General features: G+C 41.5%; 1 protein-coding gene across 1 annotated transcript; it reads right to left on the minus strand.

Moving 5' to 3' along the window:
- Positions 1–1314: 1314 nt before the first annotated feature.
- Positions 1315–14005, minus strand: LOC139151095 (sulfotransferase 1E1-like). Its single transcript, XM_070723633.1, has 6 exons — positions 13798–14005; positions 5307–5569; positions 4345–4513; positions 2923–3017; positions 2370–2559; positions 1315–2254 (listed from the first exon to the last, which is right to left on the minus strand). The coding sequence occupies exons 1-6, from the start codon at positions 13907–13909 to the stop codon at positions 2142–2144; spliced, it is 942 nt and encodes a 313-aa protein (XP_070579734.1). The 5' UTR covers positions 13910–14005; the 3' UTR covers positions 1315–2141.
- Positions 14006–18830: the final 4825 nt, after the last annotated feature.

Below are 18830 nucleotides of genomic sequence, written 5' to 3' on the forward strand. Positions count from 1 at the left end.
TTGGAAAATCGTGATTTTGCGGTACCCTTCAAACATGACCATAACAGCTATTGCGTCCCTATATTTTTCCTGTTAAATTCCATTTCGTATTCTAGGGATCCCAAGGGTTCTGAAAAATACAGGTTTGTTATCCTGTGGGGGGGGGGGGTGCACGTAGACCCCCTCTAGCCCACGGATAATGCTATAAAGTCTTCGCAGTGGGAGGTAAAATTGCATCGTTCGAAGTTATTGACTCCCTAGAATATCGTCAATAAGCACAACAACAAACCTTCGGTGGATTTCGCGTCATAATCAGAAACGATCGTAAAACTTCGGGATGTGAAAAATACGCTCGGGAAATGACATGTTATTATCGATATCTCGCGATCCGCGCGCAGTCGCCACGTCAAATATCGACCGTTAGCATTAAAAAGATGTGTTTTAAAAATGTTACCAAATGGGAGTGCCTCTTTAAGCCCTAAAGGTTAATATTTTACATTCCGTTGAACTAACCACTTGTGGGATGAAACGGCGAGCTTTTCCGTGTTTTGTCTACATTCTTTCATTGTACGCCTTCATCGTTGTTACGAATCCAATAGTCTTGCTCTTAGATGGACAAATTGTCATGCTAAGGTATACCGTTTTATTTTGTAAAGAGAATGTTTAAGACCGAGACCGGCCCACGATTACAGTCAGAACTTGAGACTTCTAATGCAATCGATGTATTCGTTGATCGTTTCTGGCAAGATGAGACTGTCACACGCGCACTGTCATAACTTCCGACTTCCAGGGCAATCGATGTACTCCTTGACCGCTTCTTGGCTACAGTTTGTATGAATTTTGCATAATTTGGTTCGAATGTAGTTGTCGGGGCTCCCGAACGACTTTCCATATGTTTGGATGTCTCCGCTCAACTATCATAGAATACATCAACATCAACACATCAACAGAAACTGCCTCACATATGGGAGGAGTCTGGGAGCGACAAATTCGCACTGTGCGATCCATCCTAGTATCCTTGCTGAGAAATCACGGAAAGCAACACGCTGGCTATTGACGTATTTACTTATGCTAGATGATCGTATTCACTAGAAACACAGTAATGTTACAGTTTTATAGTCTGTATTCACTCAATTTCAGGTGACGTATTACCGGTAACACTACATCCTGAAATCTATCAGGCTGTGGACAGTTTCTCAATAGAAAAGCGAGACAATAAATGCCACAGTCACTTGGAGGTACTTGAGAATATAGGTAATTAATCATGAACATAAATAAATAAATACATTGATTGACTGATAAATTAAATTTAAAAATGTATCATCACAAAGCCACTGAAGAGTAATACCTTTAATTACCATTTATGTATCATTCATTTGAGTTAATTCAGAGTTTACAAAAACTATATTAACAGATATAAAAAGTGCGAATTTCAAGAGAAATGGAATGATTATACTAATGGAATCTTGCTTTGTTAGACAGCGTTGCCATGGAAGACTATTACGCTTCACAATTTTCCTGAGGGTAAAGGATCGTGACCTATTCCAGCGTGTTCAGTAGCCCTGGTCAACAGGACATATTTTTATAACGATAACTGTGTTTGTTTTATTTTCCCCATAGAGTTACGTTTTAAACAGAGACGGTGGTCCTTTTGAATTTCAAATATCGGTAAATCTTGGCTAATTTGTTTCTCTAGTACCGAAATTTGCACGGTGATTCCCGATTTTCATTCTCGGTTTTGAAAGAGAATGACTGAAAGATTCCTTGAGGAAAGTTTTAAGCAAAAGTTTAAGTTTTCGACGCGCATACTACCCTTAGAAAAACGGGAAAAAATAATGCCTTTAGCGGTATAGTTGCCAGCAACCAGCGCTGTTCGATCAGGAAGTTCTGGTCCAAACTCTCGGACTCTAACTTTTTTACTCCGCTTCGAAGCTTATCAAGTGAAATGGCAGGGAGAGGACTTTTGGCGATAAGTTGCGAACAGTAATTACTGTCCGAAACATTGTAAGTGCTCATAATAATATAGCAAATTGAAGGAGCTTTTTTGAAATAAAAAAATACTTCTTGTATCCTATATATATTTTGTAGAAATTAGAATTACATAACAACTGCATGGGTTGCCTAATGCCTGTCCCATACGCGAATTAAAGGAAAAAATATTATCAAAGCTCAAAGGTCATCTCCAAATCGCTGTCCTTCATCCATTCTTTGTAATGCCTATCGAATATTTCGTTCTCGGCCACTGTGAAGTACTTCTTCCAACCGCCGGCTCCACCTGTAAATTGACCAACAGCAACAACATTATGCATCTTGCGACACAACAGTGACTTTAATATCGTAAGTAGGAAAAAACTCAACGACCGATGAACCATGAAAATCTAGTAACCCACCTTTCCTTACGAACGGAGAGTCTCCTTCAGCCTTCACGTTGACAGACTTTTCGCAGTAGTTATTTTTGGTGGCCATCTTGTTTTTCTTCATGTTTCCTATTGTGCAGCGATGACTTATCTTTTTCACAACATCGTCAGCCAGCTGGATGTCAAGAAACTTTGCAATTTTTCGAATATTCGATTCTAGGTCCTACAGATTGAGTGAAAAAGAATATTCTGTTTTATATATGCAGTGCCTGTAAAGAAGTCAATTGAAAAGTATGGCGGGGATCGACAATCAGATCTTGGACCACAGTGATCAAACTGGAGAGAGTATCTGCAGCACAATCTTGTGAAAATACAACCTTGCTACTTGGGCAAAAATACAGGGGCACGTTTCGTATATAGTAAAATGTTTGCACGCCGGAAAAGGGGAAGAAGATTGAAACGTGAAATAACTTTGTACGTCTTCCCCGACCACTCGCAGAGGTGTAATGATCAACCCGTACCTGACCTACTGGAACTCATCTCTGGACCCCCTCCGATGTAATTGGCTATCACTTCTCAGACTTACCTGAAACATGTCCTCATACTTCAGAAACAAGACATTTTTATCATGCCTCCTCTTCCACCACGTGAGCACGTGTTCGTGCCATTGACTCCCATCATCTTAAGGAATAAATAAGAAACTATTTGCAGATTTATTGATCTTCCCTGTCCCAAGTCCAATATTTGTCAATGTAATTGATTATCTAATGAAAAGAAAGCTGGGAGCTCGGTTGGGATACACCCCCAATAAATAAATAAATAAATAAATAAATAAATAAATAAATTAATTAATTAATTAATTAATATAAATAAATAAATAATAAATTAATTAATTAATAATTAATTAATTAATTAATTAATTAATTAATTAATATAGTGTGATATTGTAGCTAAGAAACTCCAAACACGTAAATATCGTCATGGTTTGGCCCAAACCTATTGTTTTCGATGGTGATTATGAACCTGCTTATCTGAAATATCTCTGTTAAGGAGTTAAAACGCGCTTTGATGCTTGTTTTGCATGGTCTGCTACTAACAAAACATTTTCAAAATAAATTCTCTCATTGTCACTTCATCGTTAGGGCTTGGCATTTCAACGGCATTTTGAATTCACTGGAGATCAATACCATTCTAGGTGGGCTTTGACCATAGCACCAGTTTCAAACAGAAAGATATATAATTTTACATTATTCTGAAAAACAAAAATGTGCACTGTACTCTCAGGATATCAGTACAGTTTGCCAAACTGTGATTGGTTTGTTTTCATTCTAACGCTACAGAGCTGAACGCTCATAAGACCCTCAAGTACGAAGTGATCTCTGTGAACTCCGGTTGTAAAATGAACGCCTAATGCCATCAGCTGGGTCTTACACCTTCAACGTGTTCATCCATGATTCCCAATAAACGGGTCCACGCCTCACCATTGATAGGAATGTGTTTGGGCCGCTAAACCATAGTGCTTTAAAGGGGCAGTCCTCAATACCTGGTTCTCGCATTAGACCTTGGTGAAATTTAGCATGTACATAGTGTTAGCCCTTTGTTTTCCATTGAAATTTTTATCCAAGTGGCCAATTTGCGTGTAGATAAAGCTGATAAAAATTTCCCCCTTTAACCCTTTCACCACCATGGTTTGTCCCAAATCCATTGTTTTCTATGGTAAAGTTGGACCTGTATACAGGGAACTGGGGTGAAAGGGTTAAAGTAAGTCGGTCGCCTGTATGTATTAACTGATACACGATGAAAAACGTTCATATCAACATTAAGCCTCTCAGCTTTAAAGCTGAAAGTTTAAAGTAATTCGGTCATCTGTGCCTACGGTAGCAATCACCGATATTCTTTTGGTAGTCCACACTCTTTGGACTTCCGAAAGAAAAATTAAAGTGACTATGAAGTGAGCATTCTCTAACAAGCCCATGCGCGCATTTTTGAAATAGAATGATACACTTACATCCAACAACCTGAAATCGATTCTTACAGTCCAAATAATCAGGGAAGAACTCGCTGAAGTTTCGGTATGGGTCTGCTATCCTGCCTTTATATTCTCTAGCCAACATCAGTTGAGCAAAATAGTACGATGACACAGCCACGTCCTTTGGATTTCGTGCAATGTAGATAATCTGGCGGGAAAAAAAATTGAGAATAAAACTAGTTAGATTTGATTTTTTCACAGCCGACATTGAAACATCGCTCACTCCTGTTTCCCTAATCTCGAAGACATGATTATGTTCTGGGTACTAATTTTGAAGCAGGGTTTTCTCTGTCAGATGCGACGACGAAACTGGTGTGGCCACTTTGATTCAAACTTTTATTCGCGTCATTCCACCACTAGCCCAGTGGAATGACGCGATCACAGTATGATATGTTGAGTTGTCCACGTATGGACACGGTTCTATCCAAGTAGACTGAAAGTTCGGTCGCTCGAGGGCGCTCCCATACGACCCCCCCCCCCCCCCCCCCCTGTAAGAGGAGGAGAGCATACAGCGTCTTCAAGCGACGGATTGTTCAGTCTAAGTAGGCCGTAGATGACGGAGACGATCACATTTAACGGTAGATCCGGTGAGTACGGTCAATCAAAGTTTTCAAGTCACAGACTTTACGCACCCAGAGCACCTCTTCGGGTGGCATCTCTGACTGTGCACCAAATCCCACCACGAACCTGCGTAACGCACGGGTAGACGGGCAGCCAAGTCTACACAGAGGTAGCTCTGCGTAGCAGGGCTGTGTGTTACCGGCGTTATAGGCCTCAGCTCCGGTAACACACAGCCCTGCCACGCAGAGCTAACACAGAGGGGAAAAAGAAGAACAGTGGAACGTGAAGAGAGTGATTTACAGCATATGTTTGCCGACAACACAGCTTGTTTGACTATCTCTCCCAACAGATTCTGTAGTTCAGTTCGCCCCTTCTCTTACCCTAGGATTTTTTTCTTCGAGCTCAATCGGTAGGAACTTCTCGCCCAAGTGACTGTTAATTATTCTTGGAGACTCCATCTCGTCTAAGTTAAAATCGTCCGGCACCAAGAATGATTTCTGCGCACCCCTGCACCCTTTGTCATCCTCAGCGGAAATGGTAAATTCCAGATACGGTACTCTGACATCCACCGGTATGTCTTTAATCGCGTCTATGTCCCCACCGTTGAACACCAATGGCAGAATCTCTTTCATCCATGTTGTACCTACAGGTGTTTAAGAAGAGGAGATACGATGGAGATCTCAATTTTGTCATTCCATGTAGGATACTATTGGACACAAGACCATCCATTGGTTTGTTTTTGAAGGCCGAAGGTCTGCGATCACAAAACTATAGCGTTGGAGATAGCCAATGCCGCATCGCAAAAGTTTTCGCTATTTTTCCTCTAATTAACAACAGGCGCACGACGTCTTTTGAAATCACTTGTCTGTAATTTTAATGTTGAAACATACGATTAAAATCTGTGCAAACGGAAATCGTGCGGGCAGCTATTGAGACATTCAGTGAACAGTGCCCGTGCACGGCTGTGGCCGCTCAGCTCTACTGTTAACGTTACTAACTTTATAGAAACGGCGAATTTTAAAATCACTTGTCTACAATTTTAATGTTGAAACATGCATTTTATTGATAACTGTACGAACGGAAATCATGCAGGCAGCTTTTGAGACATACAGTGAGCAGCGCCCAAAACACGGCTGTGGCCGCTCGGCTGTCTTGTACATAGAGTAATGTGTACAAGATAGCCGAGCGGCCACAGCCGTGTTCTGGGCGCTGCTCACAGTATGTCTCAAAAGCTGTCCGCATGATTTCTGTTTGCACAGTTGTTAATAAAATGCAAGTTTCACCATTCAATTACAGACAAGTGATTTTAAAATTCGTCGTGCGCCTATGTAATTAATCATACATGTAACTTGAGCTTGATTTTTTACATTGGCTTTATCGAGAGTTACTAAAAGTGTAATTTGGTATTGGTATTTGGTATTAATGTTTCGATGATATTTACACTGGCGAGAATCACTTAACTTGACCAACTTGAAGTGCAAAGAATAAAGGGAAGGTCCGTTGACCCATAGGGTCTCTACTACCTCCATGGTTGACCATAACATATCAGCGTTCATATTATGATTTTACAGCACAGAATTTAGGTCAGTGTCGATATTTAAAGAAAAGGTTGATTTACGTAAGTTCCTCATGACAAAGTTATGGAGGTCGGCAGGTTTAGGTACGGGAAGAGAAATTATTCAGTAATCTATACGGTCAAACGTGCTCGAGTACATATTTAAATAATAACACATGAGAGCAAGGGCAATATCACGATTTATTGCCTGCCCAAGGGATGATGGTCATGATCGAAATACTGATGATTACGGCTCGGGCATCATCAGTATTTCGATCATGACCATCATCCCTTGGGCAGGCAAAAAATCGTGATATTGCCCTAGCTCTCATGTGTTATTATTTTTATTACACCGAACAAGCAAACATGCAAAGAAACAAAAACACAAAGCTTTCTTCGAGTACAGTTCGCCTTCTGAGTCCGGACCTCAGCGTAAAATGTTGTCAGTGTCTACGGTCGCCGCTAAAGTTTGCCGATCTCCTCGGTGGCGTATCCAAATTTGTTGCTTGCATTGTCGCCGAACACAGAAATTGCATTCCTTGTTGCCATTTTCATTCGTTTGCTGTTTACTTGCATCAAAATATCGTCTAACTGTGCCGGTGACAGCTCTGCATGACATTTCGCAGCCATAAGTTGCCAACTGCAAAGTACAACAAGCGAACGACAATTTGTTTTGCGCAGAAAGGATGCGCAGTAAGTAAAATGACGTCATCCATGTAATATCAAATGCAGAGGGCATCATCAAGTTCGCAGAGGGCATCATCATGTTCTTTTACATGTCACGTGAGTCGTGTTTAACCAATGGCAGTGCACGCTGAATGAGTGAGGTGTAATAAACCGAATTATTACACCTCACTCATTCAGCGTGCACTGCGATTGGTTAAACACGACTCACGTGACATGTAAAAAGAACGTGATGATGCCCTCTGCGAATGTGATGATGCCCTCTGCGAACTTGATGATGCCCTCTGCATTTGATATTACATGGATGACATCATTTTACTTACTGCGCATCCTTTCTGCGCAAAACAAATTGTCGTTCGCTTGTTGTACTTTGCAGTTGGCAACTTATGGCTGCGAAACGTCATGCAGAGCTGTCACCGGCACAGTTACACGATATTTTGATGCAAGTAAACAGCAAACGAACGAAAATGGCAACAAGGAATGCAATTTCTATGTTCAGCGACTATGCAAGCAACAAATTTGGATACGCCACCGAGGAGATCGGCAAACTTTAGCGGCAACCCTAGACACTGACAACATTTTACGCTGAGGTCCGGACTCAGAAGGCGAACTGTACTCGAAGAAGTCTTTGTTTTTTTGTTTCTTTGCATGTTTGCTTGTTTGGTGTAATAAAAATAATAACACATGAGAGCTTGGGCAATATCACGATTTTTTGCCTGCCCAAGGGATGGTGGTCATGATCGAAATACTGATGATGCCCGAGCCGTAGGCGAGGGCATCATCAGTATTTCGATCGGCACTGATAACATTTTACGCTGACGTCCGGACTAAGAAGGCGAACTGTACTCGAAGAAGTCTTTGTTTTTTTGTTTCTTTGCATGTTTGCTTGTTCGTGTAATAGAAATAATAACACATGAGAGCTTGGTCAATATCACGATTTTTTGCCTGCCCAGGGGATGGTGGTCATGATCGAAATACTGATGATGCCCAAGCCGTAGGCGAGGGCATCATCAATATTTCGATCATGACCACCATCCCGAGGGCAGGCAATAAATTGTGATATTGCCCTCGCTCTCATGTGTTATTACATAAATGGAAGGTTCTTGGACAGTGATCGTTGGAGATACGTCCACCGGACACGTTTATATTCTAACCCCAGCTCTAGTACAGGTAGCTCTGCATGGGAGGGATGTGTGTTACCGGCGTTATACGGCCTTGTGGATGGGAGGCCGTATAACGCCGGTAACACACAGCCCTGCCATGCAGAGCTATAGCACAGGCTAATTACAGCAAAAAAACAGGATGGTTGGACAGTCTCATATACATTACGTTTACTTTTTTGTACGTGGCACACACGTTTTGTAGATAACATTGTAGATAAAAAGAACCGACTCATTTGAGTGTCTGGATAGAACACACAAGGGAATTGCTAGATTACTAAGCTACTGCAGCGAACTGCAATAAAACTGCTCACATTAATTAGTTTCAGCTGTATCCAGCTGGCAAAGTCGACAACATTGTATGTCCCATGCAGACAGTTTGTCTGGGGAAGTTGAAATAAACAAGATTTGTACATGGACCAGTGATGGTAGTGTTACATTGTATCTTAATCTTGAACACAGGGTGACAATCGTAAACTTCCATTTACAACCCCAGACAGAGCTAGTTTTGCCTTTGGACAAGTATAATTTTTTTGTCTGTATCAAGTAACCTTGGTCAACACTAAAGTGGCCACGGGTGAAACAGAAACTGCCCAGTTATAACACACTACACGCCAACCTGCCAGCTGGCTACAGCTGAAACTAATTAGTGTAAGCAGTTTTATTGCAGTAGCTTAGTAATTTAGCAATTCCCTTGTGTGTTCTATCCAGACACTCAAATGAGTCGGTTCTTTTTATCTACAATGTTATCTACAAAACTTGTGTGTCACGTACAAAAAAGTAAACGTAATGTATATGAGACTGTCCAACCATCCTGTTTTTTGCTGTAGGACATTATTTGTGTTGATTTTTCCAGTTATATCAGAAATTAATTACAGAATAATAAAATCTTCCTTTTTTACAGTGTCGTTTTTTTGTGAAAACCCACTGTAAGTTGTTATAATTATCATTATTGATAAATTATGATTATGATTAATAAAATAAAATTTTACACATTGTAATCTGCTTATGTAAACAACCCTCTGGAAACCTTTATGTAGTTTACAATCTATGGGAAAATATACAAGTGACACCATTACCCATGTTCAGTCTACGGCGAAAGTTACTGCACAGTATATATAATACACTGTGGCTCTAGATGCAATCTGATTAAAATCCGATGTAGTGATGGGTCGGTCTTTTACGCTATCGTATTACGTCACCAGAGGGGGGGGGTCGCAGAAAAAATATATGATATCCTATATAAGACCGACCCAGATTCGAATCAGTTTGGCTCTAGATGGCTCTTGAGCTAAATATCAGTAAACTGTCCTGTTAACAATTGAATAAGTAAATAGTTAAAGGTGAAAGTACAAATGACCTTCCGCTAACGTTTGTAAAGGACCTCTCCGGCTTGACGCCCCTCTTCTTTCCTCAACAAATATGACAAGTATAATCCGCTGCTCCTTTCTCCCTTACACGTCTTCTCGTATTCTAACTTAGCGAGCTTTGAGTGTTAGAACGCCAACGTGGGGTCCATTTATGCTCTCACCCTGTATAATTGCGCTGACGAAACTAATTCGCACTGTCATTCGCCCTTCGTTCTGTTCCCGTGTACGCTTTGTGAAATGATGTCACGAAATGTAAGCTTATACATGATGCGGGCGGTGCGGGCAAACGATTTCGCGATGATTTATTTCTCTAATTTTTTCTCGATTACGGTTAACTTTGATGACAAGGACGTGACGGATAGCCGTATACAGTAGAGGGCGCAGTCACACGCCCTGGGAACATGAACGTAAACTTGTTATTAGTTATTTGTGTGTGATGTGGATGGATTGTGAGGAGGGAAAACTATTTTCGAAAGACGACTATTAATTAAGGTGATTTTGGCTACACCATACAGTACCACCGGTAAATGGAAATTTCAGCAGGAAGCGTTTAAGCATGGTCCCTCTCACGGAACCGTTTGTGAAAGCTAGGGCCATGATTGAATGGACGACCGGAATGGTAGCTGTGATATCACAGCGCACAGTCCCTCTATCCACGAGGAGGGACTGCGCACAGCTGAACTTGTGGCGTGTATTGAACGCGCTCTGACCCCACAGTCATCGCCACAGGGACTGTGGCTATGACCCCAATGACCCGAGTGTGTTCGCCACAGGTACCGCTGCGATATCACAGCTACCGGAATGGACGCTCGAAAAATAATCACGTATACACCAATGGGTTGAAATTGAATTCCTGATGCATTACTTGACTTCTCAAACTTGATAGTTAACCACGCAGCCAGTGCTGCTGCTGTGGATACGATGCGTAAGCGTTCGCCGTAGCAAGCTATCGTTTGAAATGGGGTCACCTGAGGTCTGGCCAGACTACCTATGTTGCGGTACAAAAAAAACAAAAAACAAAAAAAAACGAAATAAAAACAAAAAAAAAACAGATTAGAAACCTGGGTATCGAAATGCCTGAGAGATCCTGGACTTGGGTTTTGGCAGGTATGATAACTGCAATATCCGCCGCCATGACCTACATTGGTATTCATGGTATTGAACTGCGTCGGTCAAAGGTGAAGGTTGTTTTTCTGTCCGCTCTAGACTTCAATTCAATGAAAACCATGTTTAACAATGTCAAATCAAGTACGAAAACCACGTATTATGCTAGCCTATGGAACACGCTATGCCAGGCAGTCACTTGTACGATGTTATACATGTAAGGCCACCATTTCACATGTATGTGTACGCAGAGAACGTTCACAAATTAGCCTAAAGGGATAAAGTCGTCGGAACTGCGCCTGTGCGAGTTTCTTGTTTACAAACAATGTACTAGTATTTCGTGTACGATATCAAGATGCACCTCATCATCATAGCTGCAACATTTAAATTAGGCGAGTCTCAAAACCCGGACCAAGACGAGTCGAGACGAGACCATAATGACCCCTCAGGCCGGGCGTTGTAAATACATCATATATACAATACTACAGAAAGCTTGCAGTTTGTTGTGAGTGTCAAAGATCGATGCACAAAGCAAGAGATAGCACAATCAACGATCGGAACAACTGAAAAAAAGATTTGTTGAGGTTTTTCAACTGAGTTCAAGGTGAGCTCGAAACATGCGAACTGCGATGCGACGTCGGCATTTGGCCTAAGCGACAAGCGCCAGATTCAGATTCTACTATGATATCTACTGTGAATTCAAAATAGGTAACCTTGTATTAGAAACATACATACAGGAGATTTAAGTAATCATTTTTTAGAAATTAGATTCACCATTTATAAACACATTATAGGAAAGTAAACTGGAAGCTCATAGGTTTAATTTTATGCCGTGGCTATTGACAGGCGCCTCTCAATAGACAAAAGTTGGCTATTGACACACGGGACTTTTTTAGCCAAATTTTACCGGATTTTAGCGAAATAAACTTCCTCATGCTTCTCAGAATGTTTTCCTCTGCCATTTTGTTCGTCAGAATGAACAAAGTCGTCGTCCACGGTTCTTTTAATTGCAAAGGAAAAGCCGAAATATGAGGATAAGAGGTAATGCTATTGCAATTGGAGAGTCAGGAATTTCTCCTAAATGGCATCATCTTTTAAGAATAGTTCTGAGAATAATGTTATAAAGTAAACAAAACGTTTATTAGGTAAAAAAATCAATTTGTGGGGGCAAGGCGACTTTGCTTCCCCTGCAAACCTATTTGTCAAGTATAGATCCATATTGAAAACTTTTTTGCACATTGAAAAGGAAAGACATGATATTGAAAGTGATAGCAATGTTTACTACGATGTTTTAAGCGAGAAAATTTTTTACCAAAATGTTTTAATTTCCGGGTACAGTTTTGTCGTACCCAAGGTCATTGGCTTTACTATACCATGGAGGCAGCACACCAGTGCTGACCCGAACTGGAGGTCAAGGTTAAAATGTCGGCTCCCTGTGTTGAGACTCCTTGTATCTTTCTCTCTGGCTCTTGCCTCGCGTCGTTCTAGGCCGTGAAGTTACGCTTCGGGTGCATTTTGCTTGCTATTTTGGATTAGTTGACGAAGCTTTAGAATGTTGTCACCATGGTAATAGTCGTTTCTCAATGCAGGCATGCGGAGTTATGTCGAAAGCGACCAACCAGCTGTCAATGTCGCGGCCATCGGAAATCACCGATGCCTGTCATGACAGTTCTCTGACGTGAACTACTATATAAGATTTTCCGACTTTTACAATGCAAAACGGACCTCATCATCACTAAAGGGTGTACCAAATAAGTATCACCAATCGGCAAAAATACGCGTATTTAGAACCGTGGTTGTGCTAGAGTAACATGGTGAACGCGTACGACGTACCGTGCGTGACGGTTTTCGCTAGCATTGCAAAATATTGATTTTCCGACCTATTTAGAACTTATTTTGTAATTACTACATGGCAGAACAATGTATTCTTCATTTACGTGGAAGAAGAGCAGTTTATTTCACTAAAATGTGGTGAATTATGAAGAAAAACGTCCCGCGTGTCAATAGCGAACTTTTGTCTATTGACAGGCACCTATAGTGGCTCTGCACCATTTTTCTACATTACCGATACTATAGTACATGTATGTTATGTGTGTGGAATCTGAGGCAGCCTCAGATTAAGATTCAAATTCGGAGAACTATGTAACCACTGACTAGAATGTACGAAAATGAACAAGCATTAGTCGATGGTAGGGGTGGGATATCACTTCTTTGACTAAGACAGAAGTGGATCAACGTCCTTTTTTTCCCGTGGCATTGGTACAGATGCTGCCTTTGTGCAAAAAAAACCCGTAACTTTTCTATCAGTAAGATAGGAGGTCTTTTGGTCTCGTCTCGACTCGTCTCGGTCCGGGTTTTCTGACTCGCCTTTAAATTATACGATGATAGATTATGACAGACATGTTTTAACTGTCATCAATCACCATTGTGCCTTGGATACATTGTTGCCATGGGTCATATGGGTCCCATACACAGGCGCTCCTTAGCTGGGTAGTGTGCTAAGTATATCGATTTTCGGATCGATCTATTGATCCCGTAGTCGATATGCCCGCCACTGCAACCTTAGGTTGCAGTGGTGGGCATATCGACTACGGGATCAATAGATCGAGCCGAAAATCATATACTTAGCACACTACCCAGCTAAGGAGCGCCTGTGGTCCCATACGACCTTTGAGCGCAGTTCCGACGACTATATCCCTTTAACTGAGATACCGGAAGGAAGCCAGCGACAGTGTTGTTTACGCACAGTTAATAGTTTCCTTTGGCATGAAAGAATGAGTGCGATGCACAGAGATATATTCACCATCGTCCGCTCGCACGAGTCCTTATTTCTACTTCAGTCTCCTCCCACTGGCTAATTTGATTTGAGGGAGCATCGAGCTGCCAGAACAAGAGACCTTGGCGAGCGAAGATGGGATATTCACGTGTAGCTAAGGTCGTGTAGCTACTTTTGGTGTGTGAAGTATATTCCGGGTAACGGAACGCCCGGAACACCTACCTGATTTTGGATAGGTCAAGAGAAACACGTCATCGCTCCTGACCTTGAAGTTCCGTATCTTGTCCACTGAAAATCGCATACCAGAGTTGGCTGCTGTCTCGGCGTCGACCATCTTTCCTGTAGAATGATGGTGTTTCGTGGAACAACCAGACAAAAAGTGTGAACTCGCTGTCTGTGTGATCTATATTTAATCGCATGGTCATGGGGGCAATAGCGCCCGCTACATGTAATGGAGATGCCCATCTTCGCTTGCCAGATCTCTTGTTGGGGCAGCTGGATGCTTCCCGAAAACAGGTAGTTAATGGGAAGTAACGGACCCGTGCGAGCGGACGGTACGAGATGCCGTGTATTACCATATACAGATTGCTATTTCTCGAAGCCGAAAAAGCGGTATATTTCTACACAAACAATAATGAAATACTTTTGTAAAATGAAATAAAATGAAATAAAATTACTTATAAAATCTTCTGTACGAGAAAAAAAGTAGTGTGCATATTGGCAGCCTGGCCATCTCCTCCCGAGAAGTATTGGTTTATCTCTTAAGAAACGCGAAGAAAGTGCGCGAGTCACAGCACAGGACAGATTAGGTATAGAACTAAAACAAAATACAGAATGTAAACAACATGGGAAAGCATACGATATATATCTCACGATAAAACCTGAAGGCTGAAGGTAATCTTGCGATATCATTGATATTACTACCACCACCGTGTTCGGTATCGTCGTCGTCGTCATCATCACCATCATCATCATCATCATCATCATCATCATCATCATCCGTGCCTGACAAATTGACAAGGACAACAGAAACTATTTTAGTTGGGATCTGGGTAATTTACATATTTAGCCTACATATTGACAATGTAGAAAGTTCCGGGGGCAGCTCTTACCCCCCCCCTCCCCCGTAGGCTACAGCACTGTCGTCCGTTATGAGTTGCACGAACGAAAAAGCTGTTTGTCTCCCTGTCCCTGATTGGCTTAAGCCAATGGAACCATTGCCTGCGCAATCCAATGGGTTGAATACTAAGGTGAGATGAGCCTAACGTAGAACTTTGCTAGCAGATTACTTCAGGTATACAAACTTTGCTCGGTTTTCATTGCGGACAATGCTTATTCATGCTATAGGATTATTTCTATGTTGATCTCTATTGGAACCAGGGCAGCGGTTGGTTCAGCCTTGTCACATGATTTCTTTTTTAGCGCACTTGACGTAGGGAGCAGTGGTAGGGAGCCGTCATTATTTACGGCCTGGGGGATCGGAGGAATTTCATTGGAAACTCCGAAATTTCGAGTAACCCCCTTGCCAACCATGATGAATTTGAATAACCCCCCTCTCCAACTCAGAAATTTTGAGTGACCCCTCACTTAGAAGAGTTAAATACCAGTACATGTATTTGTAAAATTTACAAAAATACAGCAATAGTAAATAGTAAAGACTTTTCAAGTCCTGATGTACCCTGCTTGATTATCATCTGTTCTCTCATGACGATTGAGAAAGGTGAAATTAACAAAATGAAATTCAAAGTGACAACAAAATACAGATGTAAAAGCTCTCGCTACATAACTAGTATCCGACTATATAGTATTGTTTAATTGTGATGGGTGTCATGACAGGGTTTTCACTAGGATATCTTACTTGACAGAATTTGAAAGTACATGGGGGAGAACATGCGACAGGCTAAAGGGGAAAGTGTCAGGGGGATGTCTCCTCGCTTGTGTAGGAAATTTTTAAAACTTGGCATGTACAATGGTGCAGTCTGGTGCAATCTGAGGTGTTTTCAATTTGTTTTTACTAATACAGAACACCCTAATAAGGAGAGCACGAAGGGGTGTCCGCGTTCTCGCATCGAAAATTTTGAGAAATTGATGTGTGATGTGTGTGTGTGTGAGAGAGAGAGAGAGAGAGAGAGAGAGAGAGAGAGAGAGAGAGAGAGAGAGGGGGGGGGGTGGGGAGAGACAGACAGACAGAGACAAACTGACAGAGAGAGACAGACATAGCAGGCCTGTGTCGAATTTTTCCACATTTCAGAAAAGTACAGAAAATGTTCAGTTTTACCCTATAAACGTGTACCTTTGCCTGTTACATCCAATATTACAAAAAGAAAAGTAATGCTGTCATGGTTTTGATGTCGCAACTTGCTCTATTCCCGGTCCCTGTGTTCCGCTGAAGATGCATGTCTTTTGAGCAAAAAGCGAGCTAGTAAGCTTAGTCGTTAAGTCTGGCAAAAGCAGAGGTATTCATTACTTTTTCCCATCTGTTGGCCAGTAAGTGTCATTGAATGCCAGGGTCAGGGTCGAGGATAAACGATGATTCATGTTTCACTTCAAACATTCTTTATCTTAATTTTGCATCATCATGGGCCATTACACACTTGGATCTGAATGTAAGATCACCGTTTAGAGTTTAAAACATTACAGACACTTGGTGGCTTCATTTTCATTAATTTATTGTCACAAATGGGACAAAGTGAACAGAAGTACACAAAGTCAAGTACACGAATGACAGATGTGAACTATCACTTCCTTGAACTCTTCGAAAATTTATCATTGCTGGATCGATTCAAGAATACAATCCGCCGACAGGTGTCATCAATCCAGACACGTATCCCTGGTCTTCAAATTGGTCGTCCTGAAAGTTTCTTTCATGAGGTAGACTTCGCGGTCATCATCATTTCAGTTATTGCTCCTTTCATGTTGCTCTCGGTAATTTTCACTTCAGATGCCATGGTTTCTTCTTTGTCCGATGTGCTTTTGCTCTAATTGCCATCTTCACGATACAACTCTCAGAACTCTATGTATCTCCACACAGATAGACATAAGTAGTTTCATAACCTGCTAATTGTAAAAATATATTTAGCGAAGTTAATTCATACAGTTAGACACGAACAGATCTTTTATGCTCAAAACCCCTGGTGGCTGCTTGTCTTCGCAGATGCTCACAACCTTTCTTTCTTGAGCATTTCGCTGCGATAAGCCATCTTGATGAATTCCAGTCTGCTGAATCGGCTGTATTTGTCATCGAGATCAATGTCGAGCTCGGCAAGTTTGTCAGAACGGTCAGCAATATCAGCGTCTAACTTGGCAAGTTGAGCATGACGGTTGGCAATTTCAGAATCAAGCTTTGTAAGCATGTGGCAGCGGCGGGTAACTTCAGAATCAAGTTTTGTGACTCTGCTGTGATAACGGTCACTATTGGTAGAATCTGACTTACGATATCCTTTGCTGCTGAAGGCTGAGATTTTCCTAGTGTTCTCGCTTTGCTTGCCTCCATCGGTGATTCCAACTACCTGTTTGACTTCAGTGTGATCAGTAGCTTGAACTCCAACGATACTACAAATCATTCGACCGAAAGAGCCGACGGTATCAAGAGCAGATTGGGCAAAGAGTTGCAAGAAGGCATTTGGAATCCTACCAAGTACATGTGATGACCGAATGAAAGCTTCTACGAGCCATTTACCTGGTTCCGTCGTTTGATCCTGTTTAGAACCAAGCTTTGCCATCCAATATTGGTTTGGTACGGATTTGCTGCCAGTTCGAGCAAACTTCTCCTTGCCATCAGTTTTGGTTTGACGAGGTACATGTGGTGACTGACGAGTTGATTTTTCAGTACCTTCGGACAGAAGACCGGTTGTGGCGTGCAAGAAAGTCAGCATTGGTCGGATCGCTTTAAAAGCACTGACTGAGATGCGGAACAGCCGAAGTAACAATCTTTCTGCGTTCACAAGCCATCGACCTACGATTGGCATCCTATGAACCACACCTCTTATTGTAAATGTGATGAAGACAGCAGCTTTCAGAATCTTGTGGATAGTTGTCCTCGTCCTTTCTGTGTATCCACTGAAACAGAAACGCTCCACTCCCTCGATGTGATCCATCACAACTTCGACGTTGCGACGCAAATCATTGAAGAGGGCAGTGATGGAGTCAACAATCTTGTCAAATATCGTCAAAATTGTCCCGACGACAGGTAGGTAGTGTAAGAGACTGTACATCAGCCTAACCACGTAGATGAAGAGAGTGAGAATGATTTGTTTCAGTCCCATTTTGCCAACTTTTCCAGTCAGATCCGTACAGCGTATTGCTTGCATCGGAACAACGAACACAGAATGCCTGACAACGCCGAAACATTGACTCAGAACATTTTAGCGCTCGGTTGTCACTATGAATAGAACGCTGCCTGCAGTCTTTACCTGACGCGACGCAATATTTCATCGCGCCTTGACGATGCCGAACGTCTTACCTTGGTTCTTTTTGGCGGGAAAGTATGAAATTCCATACTGGGAAGGTCATATACAATACAGTTTAGGTAGGCGATTATGCTGAAGTAAAATATTGTAATTTTCATCATAACTGTATATGTTGCAGACAACGTTTAGTAGAGAAGAGATTTGATGAGAAAAATAGGAAGTTCCATTTTACTTTTTAAGAGATACGTCTTGGGGAAATAAATTGTACCTTTGGATTTATCACATTACCTTTTGACAAATTTCAGCCTTCAAAAAAGCACGAAGCTGATTAAGACTGAAGCCTTGTCATTTTAAGTGCAGACTTCGAAAATAATTATTTTACGATGACCTTTGGATTTACGAACAAACAAATGGACTGCTGATCAAGCAACGGAGATAATTGTCAGTAACACAGAGAAAAACCACTGAGTCGGTATCTTTTCATGGGTTCAAATGTAAAGAAACGAATAATTTTGGCTGTACATGCAAGTCAGTGGATCTGCCTTCCACTATTCCAACCACGGGTAGCCCTCTACGGGACACGCACGTATACGATAGACACGGGACCGTAATTCACACCAACTTTGTGTAGCACGACGAGAAATGTAAAACACAACAGTTATGAACGACAATTTGAGATTTTACACGGAATAAGATACGATGTCCCAAAAAATAGAGAATCTTGGTGTAATTTTAATAAACTAATGAATGGATGAATAAATGAATTATAGATAAACGAACGAACAAACAAACAAACAAACAAACAAACAAACAAACAAACAAACAAACAAACACAATTTAATAAAT

The sequence above is a fragment of the Ptychodera flava genome, chromosome 15 (genome assembly GCF_041260155.1).
Source record: "Ptychodera flava strain L36383 chromosome 15, AS_Pfla_20210202, whole genome shotgun sequence".
Taxonomy (NCBI): Eukaryota; Metazoa; Hemichordata; class Enteropneusta; family Ptychoderidae; genus Ptychodera; species Ptychodera flava.